The following is a 23954-nucleotide window of genomic DNA, read 5'->3' on the forward strand; positions in this document are numbered from 1 at the left end:
TACAACTTAGTTCATGTTTAATGCTGAGCAGGGTGCTTTGAGCTTTGTGGTGACTGGACACCGCTCACTGAAGTTTTTTCTAGCGGCTGCCCAGAGTAAGGCTAAGGACAACTGTAAAGCTGTAAAGGGGACAGGAAGAGGCACAGGGAGGAGGAGGAGAAAGTTGAGGGATGTGTCCTATGGTCAGGTGTGTCTTCAGGTGTCCCAGGCTCCCCAGTGACGAGTGTCCATTTGGAGGAGGTCCTCATGGGGAGTAGAGGCAGAGAGGCTGCAGCCTCCAGACCCCTACAGGGGCAGGACTAAGCCCTGCCCTGGTTCCGTCCACTCCTCCAGCCACGGCTGCTCCTTCCTCAGTGCTCAGCCTAATCAAGGTTGGCCCCCAAGAGCAAGAAGTTCTGGAGAGAAGGCAAAAAGTACAGACAAGAAAGCTCATTTTCTGCATGCCGGAGGTTAGGAGCTTCCTGAAAAGAACCCTTCAGTGGGAGAGGCAAGTTCTCACTTGACCTGAAAACCAGATCAGTGCAAAACCCAGGCCTTTTGTCATGGGAGGACTTTAGAAAACACTGTCCCTCCTAGCTGCCTGATCCTGGGAATGTATTTGCATTTCCCAGTATCGTGATTTCTGGAAGGCACACATGAATGTCACTGTCCTCCAAAAACTTTTTTCTCCCAGGAGAACAATGCACTTCTGGGTTCTGCCTGAATTCAATCCCCACACATAATTAGTTTAAGAGGATGTTGTTCAGGATTACGTGAGAACAAACTATGAACAGTGAAGACGTTGGTACCTCTGGAGTTACAGAGTAAACTGTCATTGTCCCTGTCCCTGGTCCTGATGTGTTTCTTGGCCTAAAAGTCCTGGTTGATGTTGCTCCAGGATCATCCCTGGCTGCCGCGGCCGGAGGTGAAGGCTGGCCCGTGGCCCCGTGGCCCCGTGGAGACTCTCATTAACCCCAAAGTGGAGCATCTAATCTGACCCCTTCCTGCCATACTTGGCTAATGGGCCCTGCCCATTGCTGATGTTCAGCTGACACATTGGGACTGAATTACAGGAAACTGAGCTCATGTGGAAGTCAGGATTCTACACAATCACTGTACTTGCCCTCTGTACTCCAAAATTCGAAACAAAAATATTTTCTCCTATAAACACTAGGTTTAGGATCTGAGTAGGAGTCAAGGGCTCCCCCTAATTCTACCAGCCCCGAAGCAGCCCTCCCAGGAGGTCTTAGAGCTCCCCCACTCAAACCCCACTTCTCACTGACCTCGTGGACTTGGAGCTCCAAACCGTTGAGGTGGGTGTCCCTCGGCAGAGGGAGAGGGAAGCCCTTCTCAAGCTTTGCTGGAAGATAAAGAGCAGAGAGACACAGGCTGGGTGGGGAAGGCTGGGGAGGCATGGACACACACGGCATTTGCCACTGGCCAGTGAGAGGGCAGGCTACTTCAAAATGTGGTCAGCTATTGGATTCAGGGATGGTTTTCTGTTTGGGGGAGCACGGAGATGTGAATGCCTGGTAAATACAGGAGGGGACAGATGTGGACAGCCCTTCCCAGCCAGTGGGTCCTGGGATGGAGCATGCCATGCTTCTGACCAGGGACTCATCCTTGAGGACCAGCGTCTCCTCCCCTTTCTCTTTTCCAGGACAGCTGCCCTGCTCTTCTCTAATGGTGGTAAAAGGCAGATGGTGAGGTTGGGCAGAGAGGGTCCTGGCATGGGAGGAGGCTGGCTGGGTTCTTAGGCAGCCACTGTGCCAAGCCCTATTTCCATCGAGCTCACCGGCCAGTCAGTGATCTAACCTGGACCAAAACCCAGAGGTGCTAACTCTAGGTGCAGCTTGGAATGCCCCTCCTCTCTTGGCCTAACTCCCTGTGCTTTGGGACTCAACTTGACCGTTGCCTCCTGGAACTCACATTCAGTGCCCCCTCCCAGCTAGCTCCCGCAGCCCTCTGTGCTTCCGGTCACAGCATATAAATTGTCAGCACTGGTTGTCACTGCCTGTTACACGTCTCCCTTCCCAACAGAGTGTAAGCTCCATGAGGGCAGGCTCATGGATAGCCAGGACCCCAGCCAGCACAGAAGAGGGGCTCAGCTTGTTGAATGACTGACTTAATCGTGAATCCTACAGAAAGGGTAGCATTTAACATTTGCACGGGGCAGTCAGTGGCAGCTGTTCTTTTTTTTTTTTTTTTAAGATTTTATTTTACTTATTAGAGACACACACACACACACACACACACACACAGAGCGTGCATGCACATTTGAACAGGGGAGGGGCAAAGGGAGAGGGAGAGAAAGAATCCCAAGCAGACTCATGCCTAAGAGCAGAGCCCAGTGCGGGTCTCCAGCCCAGGACCCTGAGACCATGACCTGAGCCGAAACCGAGAGTCAGACACTGAACCTATTGAGCCTCCCAGGCGTCCCAGGAGCAGTTTATTCTTACCGTTGAGAGAGGGGTACATGGTGTGGAGCGCGTAGTAATTGAGGATGGCTTCCATCAGCTCCACCTGGAGTTGGGGGCGAGCAGAGCAAAGAGGGGAGCAAACAAGACATGAATGAGAACAGGAGTCCGAGGGAAGAACGTCTTGCTGGCCCCCAGCCTCCAGAAACACCGACATGCCATCCCACTTACAGAACGGGTTGACCGCGACTGTCACTGTCACTGTCACACTACAGAGAGCTCCTTATTCGTCATCTCTTCAACTCTGATCTCTGGACTTCCTTCCCCACCGGTACATACCAGCTCATTCTACAGCAAAACATGACCCAAACCACCGTGGGGAAATTTAGTGTTTCTTTATTCCTCTTTGTGTGGATATTTTAAAATTCTGTTGCCAAAGCATTAATGCATCTGATTAAAGAGGGCTGTCCCAGATCCCGCTGTTAGAGTTCCATCACCCAGGGTACCTCCTCCAAATTGCCTCTCATAAAATCTCAATTCTGAAGCTCACCAGCCCTGAGAGCTTTGGGTAAGGCACTGTGCTCCCATGCCACTATTATTAAAATAGTGAGCACATACTGAGAGCTTTCTATGTGTGAAGAGTTTTGCCAAAGTGTCTTCCTAAACCCATCGCCCCGTTTCATGTTCTAGTTCCCATTTGACGTGGTTGAAGTAGCTATTGTGTATTCCCCATTTTACAGTCAAGGAAACTGAGGCTCAGAATGGTTAAGCTATTTTCCCAAGGTCACACAGTAGCAAGTGGCACGGCTGGTGTAAGAGCCCGGCTCTATCTTCCTTCAGAGTTTGTGCTCTTCCTGTCCATGTCCTGTCTCCCCGTCAGCCCTCAGGCAGTGCCCTTCTTAGAAGATTAACTTTCAGACATGGTGTCCACTCTCTGTAAGACTGCAGCGCTGTCTTCTCGAGGGAGGGGGCCTTGGCACTTTCCCTGAAGCCTCCTAAAGCCCCCATTGAAGAAGATACCCAAGAGGTGCTAGGAGAAAACCACTCACGTTGATGAAACGGACGTTGGAATGTTTCAGTTCCAATTTCAGCTTACTGCAAAGAGAAAGAGAAGCATGGGTCACCCCAAGCTGTGGCTGCTACTTCCTCGCAGTTCCCCTAGTGGGGAGTGCAGTGCTTATGGGCAGGGCCATTTCTGAGGGCCAATAGCCAGCCCTAGAGTTCCCCTGCAAGGTGGTTCCTGTGCATTTCAGGCTTTCAGCATGCACAGTGGTTTAAGAACAGGTGACATGGTTGCAAATTATGGTTGCCGAGCATCTTCAATACCTTAAATAAATTAGGACGGTGTGAATAATAACTGGAAAAAATGGGACGCTAAAAGGAGCAGTCTGTATGTCCAATGACATAAAAGTGTATTGAAAAAAAGACTGGGAGGAAATGTGAAACTACCAGTAGTGACAGTCTCTATGTGGCAGGGTTATGGGGGATTTAAAAAAAATACTTTTGCAATTTCCATGCCAGGAGCATGCATTATTTGCATAATGTGGGAATAGACAGTAACAATGGGAGGGAGAGGCACCTGCATGATGCTGGCAAACAGCAGAGTGACTCAGGGATCCTCTGGTATTATCACTATGGAAGCCAAACCCCAATTCCCCCCCACTGATTTTGGCTGCTGGCCCTTGTTCAGGGATTCTAACTGCCCCGGACCCATCTCTCTCTCTCTTTTTTTTTTTTTTTAAAGATTTTATTTATTTGGCTGACGGAGATTACAAGCAGGCAGAAAGAGAGGAGGAAGCAGGCTCCCTGCTGAGCAGAGAGCCTGATGCGGGGCTTGATCCAAGGACCCTGGGATCATGACCTGAGCTGAAGGCAGAGGCTTAACTCACTGAGCCACCCAGGCGCCCCCTGGACCCATCTTTTGCTTTCTGCTCTTGGGGCAGAGTAGTTTTGCTAAATTCCTTGATAAAACCCCTGTGTGAGGTCCTCCTACTTTGCTGTCTCTCCACAGTCCAAGGCCCTCGGCTGTCCTCTTGGACGCTGCAGACCCTCCAAGCCAGGCTGAGGCATAAACTCAAAATCTGGGACCTCCAAAAACGCCCACATGCTCACCATTCGCTTCTTCTTTAAAGACCTCTTAAGGAGAAGTTCTTTCTGATGGAGTCAGTGCACTCTCTCAGCCAACAGGTATCTAACCCTGAGGCCAGGAATTAGTTCCTCTGATGCGCCCAGTGGACCTGCTCCTCAGCCGGGGGGGCAGCATGCAGAGTGGGTGAGACATGGGGCACAGGTGAGGGCCCCAGAGAAGGTCACCACCAGGGCAAGCGCCAGTCCCTGCTGTCACTGGCTTCCTGGTTGAGTGAGTCTGTGCCTACTGGGATCTGGACAGTGCAACGGCAAGGAGTGGCTCGTGGGCACCTTTAATCCTCCATCCAAAATCCCCTCCCTTCTTCATGTGAAGTACTGACAGTTTTTCTTAATCTTATATATAAAGTCCTTGCAAAGCCCCACATCTTCCAACTTGATTATGGCTCCTGAGTAATCCCTTTGGAGACGTTCAGCTCCTCCACTGAGACCTAAGAGTGAATGGGACCCTGAATGACACCTGTGCTATGTGGCAACTTGTCCATCTTCCAGGTTTCTCACTGAGGCATTGTCAACAGGCCTTTCTGTAGGGGCACCCAGAATAGAGGATAAGCCAGCCCCACTGGAGATCTCTGTCCCCAAGGGGTCAAAGCCAGCCCTATCAGTGAACAGACTAGATGCTCTGGTCATTGCTGGGTTATCCCCAGCCTACCGCATTTCCTCCCCTTGCCCTTGGCCTCTTACCTTCCTGTGGTCACCGAACCAACAATCCTGTCAGAGTTCGCACTGATGGTGGCGGAGATGTTGGTTGTCTAGAAAAGCAGAAGGGGATACCCCAGACTCTCAGGTGATGTAGGAATCCTGCTGTCTCTCAGTCCAGGAGACAAATCTTCAGAAACAGAAACCCCAGCCAGATGTGGGACATGCGGGTGCAAAGCAGCTACCTAAGGATTATGCGCTGAGGCTGTAGGATGTTGGCGGCTCCACGCTGACTTTAGGAAAGATGAGCTGAGGTTTTAGAGGTCTTAATGGAAGCATCGAGAAGGGCAAATAAGTCCAAGCTAAAGACACAGAGCATTTGGATAGAGAGGCCGTCCACCAGTAAGTGTGGCTGAGCTTTGAAGCAGGCTACTAAGAGAAGTTCAGAGAGTCCCCAAGCCCTAAGGACCTTTAAATACACCACTAACTGACAACTGGGTGTGAGAACAAAGCCTGGCCTGTCGAGGGGTGGGGTTGAACCAGATGATTGAATTTGGGTAATTTCTATTATTCTATATCTTAATTCATTTGTTCTTTTCTGTGTTCCACTGACGCCCCCCCACCCCCGAGCAAGGACATCGGGGCTGTTGTTAGAACCTCATGCCAGTCTAACTGTGGAATCCCCAGTCAGCCTTTACTGGCCTGGGGGGGGTTAGGGCTATAGCTTTTTCTCTGGTGTTTGGCTTTAGTACCACAGTTATCGATCGTCTACAAGTTTTCTACTTTACCAGGCTTTCCCCTGTTTGGGTCCTTTGGCTAGAGAGCGAGGAGGTTATTTGAGCTCTTTCTTGTTCATGCCTGTTGGTATTTCTGGGTTGCCCCAAATTGGAATATGCAGGGCAAAAAGAAACCCCAGGGAGCTCATCATCATCATATTATTCCTTAGATCTGGAGGCCTCTTGCTGATCTACATGTTTCTCTCTGCCTTTTAGAGTTTTCTTATTTGTTTTATATACAATGTATAAGATTTTGGGTTGCACCCAGCAGGAGTAGAAGTAGGGAGGACAGTGGACATCTACTCAATCTTCCCAGAGGAGGAAGTGTTTTGGCCATTTTAAAATTAAACTGTCTTTTTCGTGACTGAGTTGTTAAGAGTTCTTTATTTATTCTGTATACAAGTCCCTTCTCATACACACTATTTGCAAATATTTTCTCTCCTTCTATGGGTTATCTGTTCCCTTTCCTGAATTATGTCCTTGGAAGCATGACGTTTTTAACTTTGGTGACGTCCAATTTATCCATTTTTAATTTTTTTGTTCATGCTTTTGAGTTGTATCTAAGAAGGCTTTGCCTAACCCAAGATGATGAGGGTTTAGTACTATGTTTTTTTCTGAGAGTTTTGTGGTTTTAGCTTTCACATCTGGGTCTTGGGTCCACTTGGAGACAATTTCTGTGTATGCATAAGAAAGGGGTCTGGCTTTATTCTTCTGCATGTGAATATCCTGTTGCCTCAGCACCATTTTTAAAAAGCTTATTCCTCCCCATTGAATTGTGTTGGTCCCCTTGCTGAAAATCATTTGTCTAAAAATATGGTGATTTATTCATGTCTTCTCAGTTCTAGCCTGTTGATCTGTATGTCTATTCTTGTACCAATATCACACTATCTTGATTACTATAGCCTTATAGTAAGTTTTGAAACAGGGAACAATGAGTTCTACAAATCGTTTTTCTTCTTGAAAATTGTTTTGGCTCTTCTGGGTCCCTTGAATTTACATATACATTTTAGGACTGGCTCGTCCAAAACAAACAAATAAACAAAACAAAACAACAGCTGAAATTTTGATAGGGATTGTGTTGAAAAACAATCTGTGTTGAATGTGTAAATCAGTTTGGAGAGTATTGCCGTCCTAAGAGTTCTTTACATCTTATACTTTCTTTTAAAACATGATTTAATGATTTTATTTATAACAGTTTGGGTGGCTCAGTGGTTAAGCCACTGCCTTCGGCTCAGGTCATGATCTCAGAGTCCTGGGATCGAGTCCCACATGGGGCTCTCTGCTCAGCAGGGAGCCTGCTTCCCTCTCTCTCTCTCTGCCTGCCTCTCTACTTGTAATTTCTCTCTGTCAAATAAATAAAAATAAAATCTTTAAAAAGGTGATGCTTTAGATTGAGCCCATTTTTATAGCAAATGTAGCAATGAGGAGGGCCAATAGAAAAGCACTGAGACCAAGTCAGAATGGCGAAAGCTGTCCTCCAGGCCCCAGCAAGGGGGTCTCAGCAGAAGAACCTGAAGCAGACTCACCTGAGGGTCCCCCACTCCCTCCACCCCTAAGGAGACCTTGGAATGGGGTGTCTAGGCTTGGAATGCAGATAAGCTAAAATCGTCCAACTTAGCTGGAGTGAATGACTTTTAAGGTTTCTTGCAACTCTGACTGTATGATTTGGTGAGGAGCCCCCTTGGGAAGCCTGCCTGTTGTGGCCGCGAATGCAAGGTTCCCTCCTGCTCCAGGCAGGCAGAAGCAGCCTCCAGCATCCTTCAGCCTCCCAGTCCTTCAGTGAAGGGAGAGGCTTACCCCACAGCAGATGTAACTCTTTGCTGCTCTGCCAGGAGATCAGACTTACCACCCTGAGCTGGAAGAGTAGCTTGCGGTCAGAGGAGGTAGGCAGGAGGACAAAGGCCTGGATGTCTATCACCGGCATGAAGGTCACATTCCCAGGGGTGAATGTCAGGAATGGAGCGGATTCAGGTGTTGTCTCAAGCTCTAGCTCCATATTGGGGTACATCCTGGACAGCTAGAGAAAGAGGACAGAGGCTCAGGGGGAGGACCTGAGAACAGTCTCTGCACAGCTTCACTGATGTGTGACTACAGTGTCCACATCTGGTCTAGGTCAAGTTCTTTTTTTTTTTTTTTTTTTTTAAAGATTTTATTTATTTATTTGACAGAGAGAGATCACAAGTAGGCAGAGAGGCAGGCAGAGAGAGAGAGGAGGAAGCAGGCTCCCTGCTGAGCAGAGAGCCCGATGCGGGACTCGATCCCAGGACCCTGAGATCATGACCTGAGCCGAAGGCAGCGGCTTAACCCACTGAGCCACCCAGGCGCCCAAGGTCTAGGTCAAGTTCTATGTGATGAAGGTTCAGAGGTCTTACCCGAGGAGCAATGGCCTGGAACGAGCTGGTGTGCAGGCGGATCGGAGAGTCCGGGGGAATCTGCAGTAGGAGAAGCGGGAGGCTCCTTGAGATGCAGGACATGGTAACGGTTAGAGATGCGGACTTTGAGGTCAGACAGCTTGGGTTCAAATACTACTCCCGCCATTTTTTAGCTGGCTGGTTGTTGGCAAGCTTTGTTAGGTTCTGCTTCTATAAAATGAGGATAATAATCACAGCACGAACCACACAGAATGGGCAAGGAGTGAGTGAGACCGTGCCTGGGTAAAGCACCGAGCGCAGTGCCTGGGATCTCAGGAAATTCTTAGTTACTGTCTGTTTTTGTTACTTATTATTTCTCAGGGGCTCCCTCAAGGGCCGGTGAGAGCGCATAACCTCCACAACCTAGATTGAAGCTACTTCCAGCTATGGCTGCCCCCTGGTGCTGTTCTCTACCCAACCCTCTGACTTGTGGATCTTCCGGCTTGGCGAGCCCTGCCTGCACCTGCGCACAGCTCACCTTCCTTGATCTCTCCTCCGTCAAGACTCCCTCTTGACCTGGGCTGCTCCTGTAGCGCTTGGCTGTGGGCATGCACGGCTCAGGTCTCCCTTCACGGGCTTCCCAGTGAGAAGGACAGTTGGCTGACAGCCATTCATGCTGGGGCCACGCTCTCCCAGACAGCCCCCAGCCCCTGACTGAGCACAGCTGGGTGTTGCACTGGGGAGGTTTTTTTTTTTTTTTTTAAAGATTTTATTTATTTATTTGACAGACAGAGATCACAAGTAGGCAGAGGCAGACAGAGAGAGAGAGAGAGAGAGGGAGAAGCAGGCTCTTGCTGAGCAGAAAGCCCATGTGGGGCTCGATCCTAAGACCCTGAGATCATGACCTGAGCAGAAGGCAGAGGCTTTAACCCACTGAGCCACCCAGGCGCCCCTGCACTGGGGAGTTTTGTCAGGTCACAGGCAGGATCAAGACAATGAGCCAAACTGAAAGTAACCAGCGCTCATGCACTTCGTGTGATAGTGTGCGCAAGCGGCTTAACGGGAAAGGGTACTGGCCCCCACTCTGGTACTGGGCCTGTGGCCCGGCACCTGTGAGGGCAGATGCATCAGCAGAAGGGAGGAGGGGGTCACCTTATTGCCAGAGGAGCCCCAAAGAAAAGGATCCTGCTGTTTTATGGATCCAGGGGGAGCAGGGCCAGTAGAAAACACCGAGACTGAGTCAGATTGGGGAAAGCTGTCCTTCAGGCCCCAGCAAGGGGGTCTCAGCAGAAGAACCTGAAGCAGACTCACCTGAGGGTCCCCCACTCCCTCCACCCGTAAGGAGACCGCGGAATGGGGTGTCTAGGCTTGGAATGCAGATAAGCCTAAGAGCACTGCCAGCCCCTGCCCGGGGAGGGGATGGGGAGGAGGCTTGAGTCCTTGCCCAGAGCTCCCTCCAGAGACTGAGGAGCACTGGCCTGACGCCACGTCTAGTGTGGGAGCACCCACCAGGTCAAGCCTTCCTACTTGTCTGCGGTCAGGCTGGAATGATCCCACAAGGGATGTTAGCCTAGAGCTGGGCTCGCCCAATTTCTGGCTGCTCTGGCATTCCTCTGAGAAGCAGGCTCTGCTCTGTGCTCTCCCACAGCTGAGCTGAGACTTCTTAGGGCAGCACTTCTGGCCAGGGTACCTGTCTTCCCCTCTCCATGGTTGCAGGACCAGTGCAGCTGGGGAGGCGGGGCAGGGGGTAGGGTAGCGCTCTCCCCTCATACTTCTCCTTCCTCTCTCCTTTATCGTTCGTGGGCGCTCCCCTAATCCATCTCTTCCACTCTTCCAAGTCTAGTACTGCCTTGGCTTCTACTGCTTGGAGGACCTGATGTGTCACTTCCCAGTCTGTTGTATTTTTGTTGAAATATTCCCAACAATAGCTACTGTGTATCATGCATCAGAAGCTACATGATCAGAACATGATCTCTGGGGACTAGACACTGTTGGGATCCACATGCATAGCCTGGATTTGAACCCATATTTGGCAGGCTTCAGATTATGCATTCTTTCCCTGGTTCCTGGAAACCCCCAAGCTTGGTCTTCAGTTCGGTCTGATGCTCTCTCCTGGGATCCCCCCCTCCTCCGCCACCCACCAGCCTTCTCCTTCCCCTACTCACATGACGGTTTTGGATGGTGAAGTTCATGCGTCCAGCCTGGTGGTAAACCCAGCTGGCTGTATTGAAGACATATTCAGAACCGGCAAAATAGACCATGTGGTCATGTTTCTCTGGCAGCCTGATGGACGGAGCATCGAAGAGGGCTGGGGAGCGCCAGTTTCGGCCAAAGAATTCACCCTGGAGACAGAAGGACACATTGCCCACCCAAGGTTTCTACCAGGGAGGGTGATAGGAAAAGGTGTCCAGGGGAAGCCCGGGGAAGCCTCCTGTGCCCTGCGTGGTGGTCCCGGTAGTGGTTCCTCTCCAGAATGTGGACCTGGGGTCCTGAAATGTTCCTTCTGGCCCCACAACATTTAGACCCTGACGGCTGCCTGAAATCCCCCTTCTACATAACAGCTTCCTATTGGGGAGGTACACCTTGTGTTCTCCTGGGCTTAGGATGTGGCCTGGTGGTGAGAAGTATGGATTCTAGAAGTTAACTGTCACTTACTAGCTCTGGGACTTTGGGCGGGTCCCTAGCTTGTGCCTCAAACTCTTTATCTGTAGAATGTGGGTGATGCTAATGGCTTCTATTTCATAGAGGTGGCATGACATATAAAGGAGCATTTGTACAAATACTCAGTTTCTGGCACATTAAGATGCATATAAGTGGTCATTAAATAAAATTGGAGGAAGATGGCACTGCTGGACCTGGCTCAGCCCCCAGAGAACTGTGGAAGAGACTGGAATAAAGAGGGGGCACACTAGTTTCATACTGCTGCTGTGGGCACTGGCCAGGGATGGGAACTTATGGGCAGATGGACTAGAGAAGGAGAGAAGGAGCCAACTCTGGGAGGTAGTGCTGATTTTCTGTCAGTGGTTAGCTCTATGGTCCTTTCTCCATGGCAATTTACCTTGAAGGGTGTGTCTAGGACTTGAGAATTCACTTGGGGAGCACCTACTAAACTGTAGTCAATGCCAGCAATCTGGTCAATCATAAGGGTAACTGTGGAACAGGAAAGAGACAGTGTTATGAATAAGGTAGTCAAACACAGTTGTGTGAGTTTTGCACTGCACAATTACAAGGCTCTCCTTGCACATGGACTGTTGCCTTTGGAGAATGGGAATGGGGCTGGGGCTGATCCATGGTACCTTCTGTCACAAAGAGAGTGCTGTATTCATTCACTCATTCATTCAGTATTTATTGAACACCTGCTATATGCCAGGCACAATGCAAGGGGCTGATGAGACAGCTGAGTGAGAGAGTCAGAGTCTCTGTCCTTTGGCAGTCCAGGGTTGCGGGGAGGAATGGGAAAGACAATTAAATACTTGAGTAAATAAAGGTAAAATTACAACTCTGTCAGGTAGCCTGAGTCCATAGGATGACATCAGTCATATAACAGAGGGTAAAATGCTGAGGGGGGTGGGTGGCAACCTGATTTGGACAGGGAGTCAGAGGAAGTGTTTCTTGGACTGTGATCTGAAGGAGGAGTGGGTGTTGACTGGGTGAAGGTGGGTGGAGGTGGGGTAAGGACCTTCCTGGCAGAGGGAATGACATGTGTAAAGATCTTGTTCAGTAGGAGCATAGTAGAGACACTGAGAGTGTATTAGAGGAATTGGCAATATTGGAGGCATATAGGGACTGTGTAGCCAGTCACATTGCCAGGCCATGCAAGGTCCTGTCACTCTTAGTGTCCTAAGAGTCAGAGGAGTGTTCCATGGGTTCCAAGAACAGGGGGAGACCCGACCTGATGTGTGATTGTAAAAGGTCCCTGTGGCAGCCAGGGGGACAGGACTGGGGGGGATCCCCGCCCCTACACAGGGATCTCAGAGCATCCCTGTTTTGTTAAAGTGGCCAGCACAAATCGAACACATGCCTCTCCCCTGTACTTGTCATCCTCTGCCCAACTCGTGCTCCCAGCATGCTTCCGAGTCACGATGCTCAGTTGCCTTACTCCCCTACCTCCAGAACAGACCCCCAAGAGAGATGGTAACCCCGTATCCAGCTTCGTAGGATGGAGAGGCACTCAATGGGGAAAGTTCTCCTGGGGCTCATGGGAGATGGTGGTGATGATGGGTCTGGGGGTAGCAGGTGTCACGGCATCTGATGGCACCCAGAGGAGAGAGGGGACCTCCAAACCTGGTAGAGTCCGGAGATAGGGCTCCAGGTGGGAGGTGGTTGACTTCCTGACCATTTCGCAGATCTGCCGACAGTGGGGGAGAAAGTCAGGTGAGTTCCCTTCTCCCTCTCTCCTGGGCGCTGCCCCTCCCCCACCACCCTCCCGGAGACCTGGCTTTTCTCCCTACCTTGTAGGCAGGTTGTGTGAGGGGTGGAGGAGCATGTGGAAAGGAAGAAGAGATCGCTATTTCTGTCAACACACAGCACTTGGTCACTGTCCCATTGGACTGGCCACATACATGGGCCAGGCTTAAGTGCCTGGACTTTTCTGGAACCCACATTAAAAGTGAGTAGTGCCCAAGTTGGCATTGCTCTGGGGTCTGCTATTGTCATGGTCCTCAGTTCAATGCCTTGGCAGCTAAGTGGCAAGAAGTATAGCACATAAACGCATTTAGAGAGCCGAGGAGCAAAGCAGGAGAGCGTCCAGGTGTAGGAGCAGATCTTGGGTCTTCACCACCTCAATATTCAAACCCTTCTCTTTCTGTCCAGACTCCTGGATATCTGGGAATTAGAGATCCCAATAGGCGCGGTGCCTGGTCTGCATGCAGTACTCACTGGAGCCACCAGAGGGCCCCCAAAGCAAAGCCAAAAGAACAGTTTTCGGAGAATTCCAATTCCTCAGGAGTTTGGGCTTGGGAGATTCCAGAAGTCCCCCTCCTTCTGATTTCCTAACTTCAGCTATTCCTACACCATCTCTATGGCTTTGCCTTTCCCACCTACTCACTCACTGTCTACTTTACATCAAGTGGCCTTTTAAAAATTATGTTCATTTAGTAAAAATTATAGGAGTTTTATATCACTTGTCAATGGAAGACTGGCATCGCTTGGCATAAACACAACAGAACTGGGGAAAAAAGAATACAAGGGGCTGGGAAAACGTTCTGGAAGCCAGGGTAGATCGGGTTGGCTCGTTGGAAAATGCCCATTTTTTTGTTAAAAGTGTTCAGGATACATTGGCCCCAAACTGAGAATTTCCCTTTAGTGTAAAAAAGAAAGAAAAAGGACTGCAAAGGGGAAGGGTCGTTCATTCCATCATTCTGCATGGCACAGCCCTGAAGCTCCACATCACTTAAAATCAATGCTTTGTGTGGGGGAAGCTTCCCCACTAGGGGTACCAATATTTTGTGCAAACACCAAGCCAGCCTGTGTCAGGTGGGCCTGACCTGGGCTCTCCTAGGGCACAGGGTAAGGGAAGGGTCACCCAGGCGGCCAGTCCTTTGGGGGCCTGATTTCATCTACCCCAAGTCCCCTGGTCAGCGGTCTTCTCTCTCTTCATAGCTCTCTTCATGCTCTCAGTCCCGTGGGGGCCCAAGTTAGTGCCCCCATTCCCTGAAACTAACCACTCCTCGGGCTCAGCCTCTCTGGCACCTACCTTATCCCCCCTGGATACATGGTATCCAGCGTTTTCTGGACCATGTTCCCTATATTTGTAGGGCAGAGAGCTCAGCTTGCCTCTGGCCTCAGCCTGCTGCCCAGGGCTCCTGGGGCATAAATGACAATGAAGCTAACCTCGCGTGATTTACTCTGCCCTTCCTCTGCACGAACACTTGTCCATGCCTGTGTGTATGACATCACATAGCCCTCCCAACAGCCCTGCAGGGTAGATGCTGTCATTACTCCTGTCCCACAGACAAGAATCCCAAGGTTCAGAGAGGGTAAGCCTGTTAACCATGGCATCAGAGCAGCAAAGGGGCCGAGCTGGGATTCAAACCCAAGGGTCTGACCGCAGAACCCATACACTCAGGAGCAAAGATTCCAGAAGGTGGAATGTGGTTGAGAAATGACTCTGCAATACTGTTGAGTGCTCTGAGCACAGCCTGTGTGCCAGGCGTGCTAGGTGGTTATCGAATCAAATCCTTACCAGCCCCCTTCAGGGTAGGGGTCCTTGTCCGCATTTTTAAATGAGTAGAATGAGGCTTTAGGGGGTCTGTGCCCAAAGATACACACCAGATAAATGGAAGAGGCACTCTGCCTCCACGGCTTTTTCCAGAGGTGAGAGGTACTGAAGTCAGCCCCACTATTGTTCTCTATATGGTGCTTTTTTTTGGGGGGGGTGAGTCTTATTTAAGAAATATTTTCCTCTCCTCAAAGTGAGAAGATATCCTAGATTTTCTCCTAAAAAGTTTTAGATTTGTTTTGGCATTTAAATCCTTAGACCACCTGGACTTGATTTTTGTGTATGGTGTGAAGGAAGGATGTAAGGTCACTTCTCCCTATCTCTGTAACAGCCTCTACAACTAGATACCCAACCCTCTGCCAGTTCCAAATACCAGGTTAGCATCTGTGGTCATACAAACTTGAGAAAGCCTTGAAGTTTGCCTTGGCACCACGAATGAAGAAAGTTTTGCTAAGCAAATTCAAATGATGGTGCACTTACGAGACAAGGCTGTTTCCAAATACCAAATATGTACCTGCTGGTGATCCTTGTGTTAACCACAAATCTACTCATCCTTTTTTTTTTTTTTTACCTTTTGTTCCAAGATATTTTTGAAATTGTTTTCAATTCTTTCGTGGAAGAGGTTCAGGATCCAGCTTGGAAAAAAGAGGAAAGAGGGTCAGGATCCACTTTATGATTAACTAGGACTCCCAAAGGAAGGGCTACCCACGGATCTGAACTTCCCCCATGTTATCCCAAGAAGGGACCCAACTAGATGGGGAACTATCGTATACTGTTAGTGGGAATGTCAGTTGGTGCAACCAGTATGGAAAACAGTGTGGAGGGTCCTTAAGAAGTTAAAGATAAAACTACCGTATGATCCACCAGTTCTACTTCTGGTTATTTATCTGAAGAAAACAAAACGCTAATTTGAAAAGATATTTGCACCCCCTTGTTCATTGCAATCTTATTTATTATAGCCAAGATATGGAAACAACGTAAGTGTTCATTGATGGATGAAAGGATGAAGAAAATGTGGTGTACGTGCACACACACACACGAATATTAGCTAGCCATAAAAAAGGATATCTTACCATTTGCAACAACATGGATGGACCTTAGGGCTATTACATTAAATGAAATAAGTCAGAGAAAGACAGATACCACACGATCTCACTTATACACGGAATCCAAAAAAACCCAACAACGGCCAAGCTCACAGATACAGAGAACACACTGGTGTCTTCAGGAGCAGAGGCTGAAATGGGTGAAGGAGGTCAAAAGGTACAAACTTCCATGTATAAATAAATTATAATAAAAAAATTTCCAGTTATATATAACTAGGTCCTGCAGATGTGATACACAAACGGGGGGACCAGAGTTCATAATACTGGGTTGCATATTTGAAAGTTGCTAAGAGTAGATCTTAAAAAGTTTCCATCGTAATAAAAAAATTTTGTAACTATGCATGGTGACAGATGTTAACGAGACTTCTTGTGGTGGATCATTTCACAGTATCGACAAGGATCGCATCATTGTGTCGTATACCTGAAAGTACTATGTCATTTGTACCTTAATAAAAGAGAAAGAAGGGGGGCATTCAGGTCTATTCTTGATACCCTAAAAAATCCACAGAACCACTTACCTGGCAGTTTAGCAAGTAGTCACTCACTCATTCATTCAACAAACCTTGACAGAGCTCCTCCTACCAGCTCAGCCCTGAGTTAGCTGCTGAGGGGACACTGGTGAATACGTTCATGGAGCACGTGATTTGAGTCTAAACCGCTTCAGGTAAAGTTGCCCCGAGAGACCCTTCCCCACCACAGATTGTGCTGGTGAGAATCATGGCCCAGAACAGACATTGCACGCCGTGTTCTCAGCTGGGGTGAAGGTAAGAGATTGTGGGACATAAGTGAACTAAGTTAGTGGAATTATGTCTGATAAAATGTTCTTCTCCCAAAAATTTTCCCTTACCATTGCATACTTGCTGATTGGGTGGTGTGTATTGTAACTGTATGTATACTATCAATTCATGCAGTAAAATGGGATACAAGTATTTTCTGGGGGTTCTGCAGAAAGCATCTTGACCTTTCCAGGATTCTGTCCCCTGAGCCAGCCCAGGACATAGACCGGCTGAACGTTGGACCCTCTGTGGGTCTGAATGACCCCAGGTGTAGAGAAGCTGGCTGGGGTCCCTGATAGCTGTGGGTGAGGGTGTTACTTCTAGAAAAGTCTGTCCTCTCCAACATCTCTGGCTACCCCTCCAACATGAGGTTGAAGTAGGACAGACTGAAGCAGTAAGAAAATTTCCAAGGATCACAGGCTACCTAAAGTCATCCTGGCTCCCTTCCTCGTCCTGTCACCCAAATTCGGTCCAATCTCTTAAATCTGCCACAGGTACTGCCGTGAACTCTGGGATCAGGACCTGAGCTGAAGGCAGTCGCTTAACCAACTGAGCCATCCAGGTGCCCCAGGAAGTGACCTTTCAAAAGGGCCAAACTGATTATATCCCTGCCTTTCTTAAAATCCTCCAGTGGCTTCCCACTGCCTTACTTCAGGATAGAGAGACTTGAGTTTGGCTACTGCTTATTCTCTTCTCTTCTTCTAATCAATCACCACCCCTTCAGGTACACTGATCCCTGCTTGCTTCCTGGGAAGCTCAGGCTTTTCATGCCTCAGGATCTTTGCACATGCTTCTTTCTTCACCAGAGAAGTTCTCCTCTCCTCTTTGGCTAAAATTCAAGGCTCGTACTCGCTTCGGCAGCACATATAATAAAATTCAAGGCTCATTTCAGATATCCTTTCCTTGAAGAAACTGCCTCTGCTCCAGATGTTAGCTAAGCCCTCTACATTCATAGCATCTGGACTCTCTCCTTTTAAACACGTTATCACAATATTCAATGTATGCTAAAATATTTTATGTCTCCTTCCCCCAATAGACTATACATTGCACCAGGGTGGAGATCCTGTCTCTTTTGCATCATCTTATATTCCTAACATTTAGCTCAGGATCTGACGAATAATAGGGCATCGATAAATATTTGTTAACTGAATGACTGAGGAAATTTAGCAGCTCCCCATTTTGGTCAAAGCCTGGGTGCTCATGGTTCTGTGTCCCTATCAATAGCACCCAACTATGCAGCTATCACCACCCTAACAAATGAACAAAAATGTTTTTTCTGGCCCCCGCTGTGTCCACCCCCACTGTGTGTGTGTGTGTGTGCATGTAAACCACACAGAATTTCACAACTTTGCTCCTGAGAAATGGGGTATTACGCCCACCCAGTTCAAACAACACAGTGGTTTCAAGCTATTCAGTCTCCACTCAAAGTTTCCTTTTCCAAATGGCAGCCTTGAGTTCAAAGGCTTTAATATTTGTGCAGAAAACATCTGTCCATTGAGTGAATGCACAGCGAAGTCCCTGGGTTCTCTAAAATATAAATTCCCCTAAAACTGAGAGGGTTAGAGGACCCCACTTTTCTGCTGACATTTGTCCCCCACAAAACATGGTCACCCAGCCAATACATGTCCAGCAAAGAGGCAATTGGCCATTCGTCCTGTTTGCCACTTACCAGCCCCCACCGCCAGTCGCCAGCGCCCTCTGTCTCCTCTCTGTGTCCTGGGGGGCTGACATGTGTAGATTCCTCTCTCAAGCCCTTTTGCTGTCTGGCTAATAGGGGGCACAGGCATCAAGCAGAGGGAGGAGCTGGGGCCCTTATGCCCACGTGTGCCCCTGCTGTGCACTACACACCTGCCCCATGCCCCTTCTCCAAGATTCTGGCTCTTTCTGGGCTCTGGTGACAGTCTTCTGTCCCCTCTCACCTTCAGCCCTAGGGGCGGTAATAGCTCCCTACTGTCCCTCCAGGCTGTTTAACGTCCCTTGCTGAACACACCCCTTAACCCCGCCCACACTCCTGGGAGGATTCTTGTCATCAGATCCTTGTCAGTGAGGCCTTTTGAGCTGCCTCTGGGTCCTGCCAGGATCTGAGGGAGGCAGTGCCAACCCAGACGGAGGGGGAAGGCAGTCACTCTGGGGACTGGCCTCATTCCTTCGCTATTCACTGAGCATCTCCTCCCAGCAAGTCACTTCAGAATGCTGGATTGCCATTCAAGGCCACTTGCTCAGGTGTCAGCAGACTGTCTCCCTCCCTCCTTTCTTTCCTCCCTCCCTCCCTCCTCCCTCTTTCTCTCTCCTTCCTTCTCTCTCTCTTTCTTTCTCTCCCCCTCCGTCCCTGCCTCCCTTCCTCCTCCTCCTCCCTTCCTCCCTCCTTCCTTCCCTCCTTCCTTCCCTTCTTTCTCTCCCTTTCTTTCCTTCAGACTTTATTTATTTAGAGAGAATGTGAGTAGGGGGAAGGGGCCGAGGGAGAGAGAGAGAGCCTCTCCCACAGACTCTGCGCTGAGCCCGACATGGGGCTCCCTATGGGGCTCAGTCCCACAGCCCTGAGATCAGGGCCTGAGGGGAAAACCAGAGCCTGATGCTCAGCAGACTGAGCCACCCAGGTGCCCCAGCAGACTTTTTCTTAAAGGGCCGGACAGTCAATATTTTGGGCACCGCAGGCCACATGGTCTCTGTTGCAGCTACTCTGCTGTTGTAACCCTAAAGCAGCCACAGACCGGATGTGAGCAGATGAGCGTGGCTGTGCTCTGATGACTTTTTTTGCGAAAACATGGGGCAGACTGGCTCTTAGTTTGCCTGCCTCTGATCCTGACGCGCCTGAAATCGTTCTCTATGCCCCATCAGGAGCGTCCCTGGGTGGAGGGATGCCGAGGCGTCTCGGACAACCGCCAGCAAGGGCATGGACTCACTTACCTTAGTTGTCCGGAAATGTCAACACTCATGTGGCCGATGGAGTTGCGGCAGCGGGCCACGGAGGCAGTGGGCCGTCCGGACGGGTCCTTGCCCAAGTTCAGGGAAACTGAGATGGAAATGTCATCCACACTCACATCGAAAGTCCCATCTAGGGTGCTGGTCGGGAGTTACAGGAAGCAAATGGTGTATGATCAGTCACCTCCAGGAAGAGGAGGCAAAAGACCAGTCCCCAGGTCCTTACTACCTAGCTGTGTACCCTAACTGAGCCTTTACTTTGCAGCCAGCATTTATTAAGCGCCTGCTGTGTGCCGGAAAGGCAAACTGCTAAGTGCATTCCGTCTGTTATTTTACTTAATCCACAGGTTTATCAGTGAGGTAGGCTATTGTTATTATTATAATTATTATTTAAAGATTTTATTTATTTATTTGACAGACAGAGATCACAAGTAGGCAGAGGCAAGGCAGAATGAGAGGGGGAAGCAGGCTCCCTGCTGAGCAGAGAGCCCATTGTGGGGCTCAATCCTAGGACCCCAGGATCATGACCTGAGTCAAAGGCAGAGGCTTACCCCACTGAGCCACCCAGGTGCCCCAGAAGTGGGATATTACTAATCCAAATTTTACAGATGGGGTTGGAGTCTTGGAGAGGGTCAGATTTGTTTCTTTGTAGACTGGTTGTCTGAGACACATTCTGACCTGAGCACTACTCACACGAAAGCCTTTTTCACCTTCCAGTTCCCACTGATAAACACGTAGTTATTGGACAGGGAAGCTCTGACCCCCTGCCTTGGGCGTAGCCTCAGATCCGAGTTCCTGAGCTCAAAGTGATGGATCTTCAGTCTGGGGAAGGAAGGCAAAATATCAAACCCAGGAAAGCCAGGCGCATACCAGTCCTCCGTGTGAGGCTCTCCGGCTCTGGAGTTGTTAGTGACTTTCTGTTGTTGCTAATTTCTGGGCTGCTTCACTGTTCCCTCTTGGACTTTTTGGTTGTTCTAACACCTTTCTAGAGAATTCCCTGTATTAGAGTCCCTCCACTGAAGTTCCTCGTGTGGATTCTGCTTTTTTGGCTGGTCTGTGATGGGGATAGTCCCCCTGCCTCGTACACTCCTCTATGTCACACCCTCCCTGTGGCCGTTTGAGTTTGTGGCTCTTATTGCAGCAACACTCATGAATTCACTCAACAAACATCCACTGAGATCCTGCCCTTGAAGAGCTCACAGCTGGTGGCAGATCTAGACATGTTAACCAACCATAGTGGCCTATTGTGAAAACCAGATGCGAGGGGTGCTCTAGGGCTGTGGGAAAGGCCCTTGACCTCTAAGTGGCGTGGCCTCAGTATTGTGTGTGTGTGTGTGTGTGTGTGTGTGCACATGCAAATTTAAAGTACCTCTTTTTTGCTCACTGCCTTCAGGAAATTATCCTGGGAGACTTGGGGAGGATTCCAAGAGGCAGCCTTTTCTATCAGGGATGAATAAATGATCCCCAAGAACCTATTATGGACACTTAGGGGCCTGGGGAAGAAAAATCCATGCAAGCAAGGAACGGCTAAAGAAAGAGTAAAGTGTGAAGACTCTAAGATTGACTGTGTAACAGCTACAGGGAGGTCAAGGTCAGTTAAGCCTTATGGGGAGGGAGACGAGGAACGGGGGCTGGTTCACCTGGACCCGGAGGCCACCTGTTTTATTCCTCACTAGGGTTAGTTGTGGATGCCATCTTCAAGAAGCAGTATGCAAATAAAATGCACACATTTTCCACAACAACTTAAAGTCCTTCATTACAGACCCATTACAGCTCCAAAGGCTTCAGAGGAATGGATAGCGTATCTCAAGGAGGTCTCTCATCTAGGCAATCAGGAGAGCAGCCAGCGGTCTCTGGCAGAGAAAAAAATCTAGGGCTAGTTTCTGCAGGACTGACCTCAGGGTCTGTGAATGTTTTTCAAGGCTCTCCCTCCCATCCTGATGATTCAAGAAACATAAAGCACCTTCCAGAAGCCCCACAAGAGCTGGTCATGATCGTTTTGCCTTTAGTCCAAGTGATGATTCTGTGTTTATCTCCCTCTCCCAAGAACCTAGGCCCCCATTTTACCTCCTCACCTACCTCTACGGTGGAAAATGGAGACCTCACCTGTAAAAGTCATAGGCCACGCTTTTGATCCAGCCAACTTTGAAGCTTCCGGAGAAATCAGGCAATTTGATCGTAGACAGCTCCTTCTTCAGGATGGCTACTCCGAATCGGCGGGCTGAGGGGAAGTAGTGGGAGTCAGCTCCTTCCATGGGAGGCAGCCAAGCCCCACAGTTGAGTGGCCGGGCTCTGAAATCACACGGGCTGGGACAGAATGTAGGACTTGCCATTTCTTCTCCCTGTGCTCCCAAGGAAGTCTCTTAAATTCCTTGAGCCTCACTTCCCCCCATCTGTAGAATGGTCATAGTGATGATGCCCACCGGAGTGTGAGAATTAAATTAGATTGTGAACTCAAAGTGCCAGGTAAATGTTATTTATCTACTCAACAATATCGTGGAAGCAATGATGTAATACAGTGGGGCTTTTGAGGACTTACTGATGCGTGGTCAAACCTTCAGGTTTTTCAGTTGCCCGGGGCCATAGGTTCACAATGCAGATTCCCAGGCCTAGCTTCAGTTGCCCCAGAGATGGATATTTGGAATCTGTATTTTAACATAGGTCCCAGAAATTCTGGGGTGGTCCACTGATCCGCCCCCCTTGGGGAAATGCGGGTCTAGTCTCATCCTTCACTTGTGATACTCAAGACCTGGAAACTGAAGCCCAGAGGGAGACCTATCCAAGGTTTCTGAGCCAGGTGGGGGAAGAACCCCAGCTTGTGGACCCTTGTCCAGAGTACCCTTGTCCACGCCACTCTGGTGGGCAACAGTGGGCACCAGAGAAATGGCTGACCCTCTCCCACCCTTACCATATTCCAGGCCTTTCCTGGTGATTCTGGCCACAAACCCAGGATTAGATGCCCCTTCTTCGAATCCAGAGACCTCTGCCAGCAACAGTAGCGCCACTACCACAAAGTACGATCTGGCCATCATCCTGTCCTCAGCAAGGACCCAGGCAGGGGTTGGTCAGTGTCTCTCTGTAGGAGCCTCCCTTCCCGAAGGTGACAGCGGGCCGAAGTGCTTATAAGGCCAGCAGCCAGATGAGGAACTGAGCCTGTTGGGAGAGAGGGCGGGGAATGTTCAAGGCTTTGCGGCAGCCCAATTTTCAGCAAGTCAAGATGGGGAGAAGTTTGCTTGTGAAATTGTTTGAGGTTTATTTCTGGCCAAAGTAGGGCCACCGCCTCCAGCCTCTTCCTCTTCCAAGCTCTGCTGCCCGGTGCTGCCCGAGGACCCTCCCTGCAACACCTCTGTCTAGCGGCACAATTCCAGTCACTCCCCATTCATTATCTACTGATTGAAATGTAAACATCCAGCGTGGCAGCGGAGGCTCACAGCCTGGCTCTGATTTCTCCAACCGGACCTTCCACCAGCTTCCTGCCAAGCGCTCTGGCTCCCCCGGGGCCCGGCGGTCCCCACTGATAACCACGGGAGACCATCACCAGCCAAGCCACCACACATACAACAAATGGATTCTGCAGCTCTAGGCTCCCGACGGCTTCTCATTTCTTTTTTTCCTCTTGCTTACATTGTTTTAAATCAACTTTATTAAGGTATAATGTATATGCAATAAATGCAGACATTTTAGGTGTACAGTTCAATGAGTTTTGACACATGTGTATATCCGTGTACCCACATCGTCATCAAGATAAAAACACTTGCATCACCCCAAGGATCTCCCTCGTGCCTCTTCCCAGCCAATCTTGATGAGGGAGTAGGAGGCTGGCTGAGAACGGAGCAGGGGCTGGCGCCTTGCACCCCCTCTCCACCCACTCCCCTTGGTAATATGTATGACATTTCACAGGCACCCCTGACTGCCCTGAAAGAAGAACAAATGTTTATATTGCAGAGATCACAGTCTTGTAAGGCAGGAGTCTCCCTTTGTTTGCAAATGTCCTTGAGATTTACAACAAAGAAGTTACCTTATCAATAGCCCAATTTCCAAGGACACATAACTCAGTTCCTCAAGCCCTAATGCCACCCTCCCCTCCATAAGAAACCAAAGGAGGCGGAGGTAAAAAGAAAAGTAAATAAAGTTAAATTTCTTCTAAACCCAAATCTCACTAACAAGGACACTTGATAGGAGAAATGTGAAGCTTTGTCTCTAGATCTCCAAGATAGTGTCGAGAATCATTCCCAAGCATATGGCCCATTGATACACATCGAAAAGGTCTCACAAGAAGATTTTTATTACTAGTAATAAATAACCTTTCTCCCAACAATAGCTGGCCCCTCAAGGTCCTGCAGACCTTGCTTCCAAAAATTCCTTAGAGACTAACATTACCCCCTTTGTCCTCTCTCAGACAGGACCAGAGCGAATGGATATAGGATTAATCCATGATAAAGAAAAAGGGGGGAATGAAAGACCCTTCCCCCAGTTAACTAATTAACTGCTCTTTTGCCTTTCTGTAACCGCTTGGCTTTTAGGGGGTGATACTGGTCTCCTGTTTGAACAAGATACCTTCTGCTAATAGCCGAGGCATAGGCAGGAGGCAGGCAGGATGCTTCTCTGCTGAGTAATAAGGTC

General features: G+C 49.3%; 1 protein-coding gene across 1 annotated transcript; it reads right to left on the reverse strand.

Moving 5' to 3' along the window:
* Nucleotides 1-22408, reverse strand: LOC122915567 (lipopolysaccharide-binding protein-like). Its single transcript, XM_044262316.1, has 15 exons — nt 22240-22408; nt 21438-21552; nt 20025-20153; nt 19317-19472; nt 15099-15162; nt 12592-12655; nt 11366-11457; nt 10473-10649; nt 8329-8388; nt 7803-7973; nt 5226-5293; nt 3446-3491; nt 2439-2502; nt 1263-1339; nt 1-395 (listed from the first exon to the last, which is right to left on the reverse strand). Exons 1-15 carry the CDS (start codon nt 22361-22363, stop codon nt 363-365), a joined length of 1440 nt encoding a protein of 479 aa, XP_044118251.1. The 5' UTR covers nt 22364-22408; the 3' UTR covers nt 1-362.
* Nucleotides 22409-23954: the final 1546 nt, after the last annotated feature.

The sequence above is a fragment of the Neovison vison genome, chromosome 8 (genome assembly GCF_020171115.1).
Source record: "Neovison vison isolate M4711 chromosome 8, ASM_NN_V1, whole genome shotgun sequence".
Classification (NCBI taxonomy): domain Eukaryota; kingdom Metazoa; phylum Chordata; class Mammalia; order Carnivora; family Mustelidae; genus Neogale; species Neogale vison.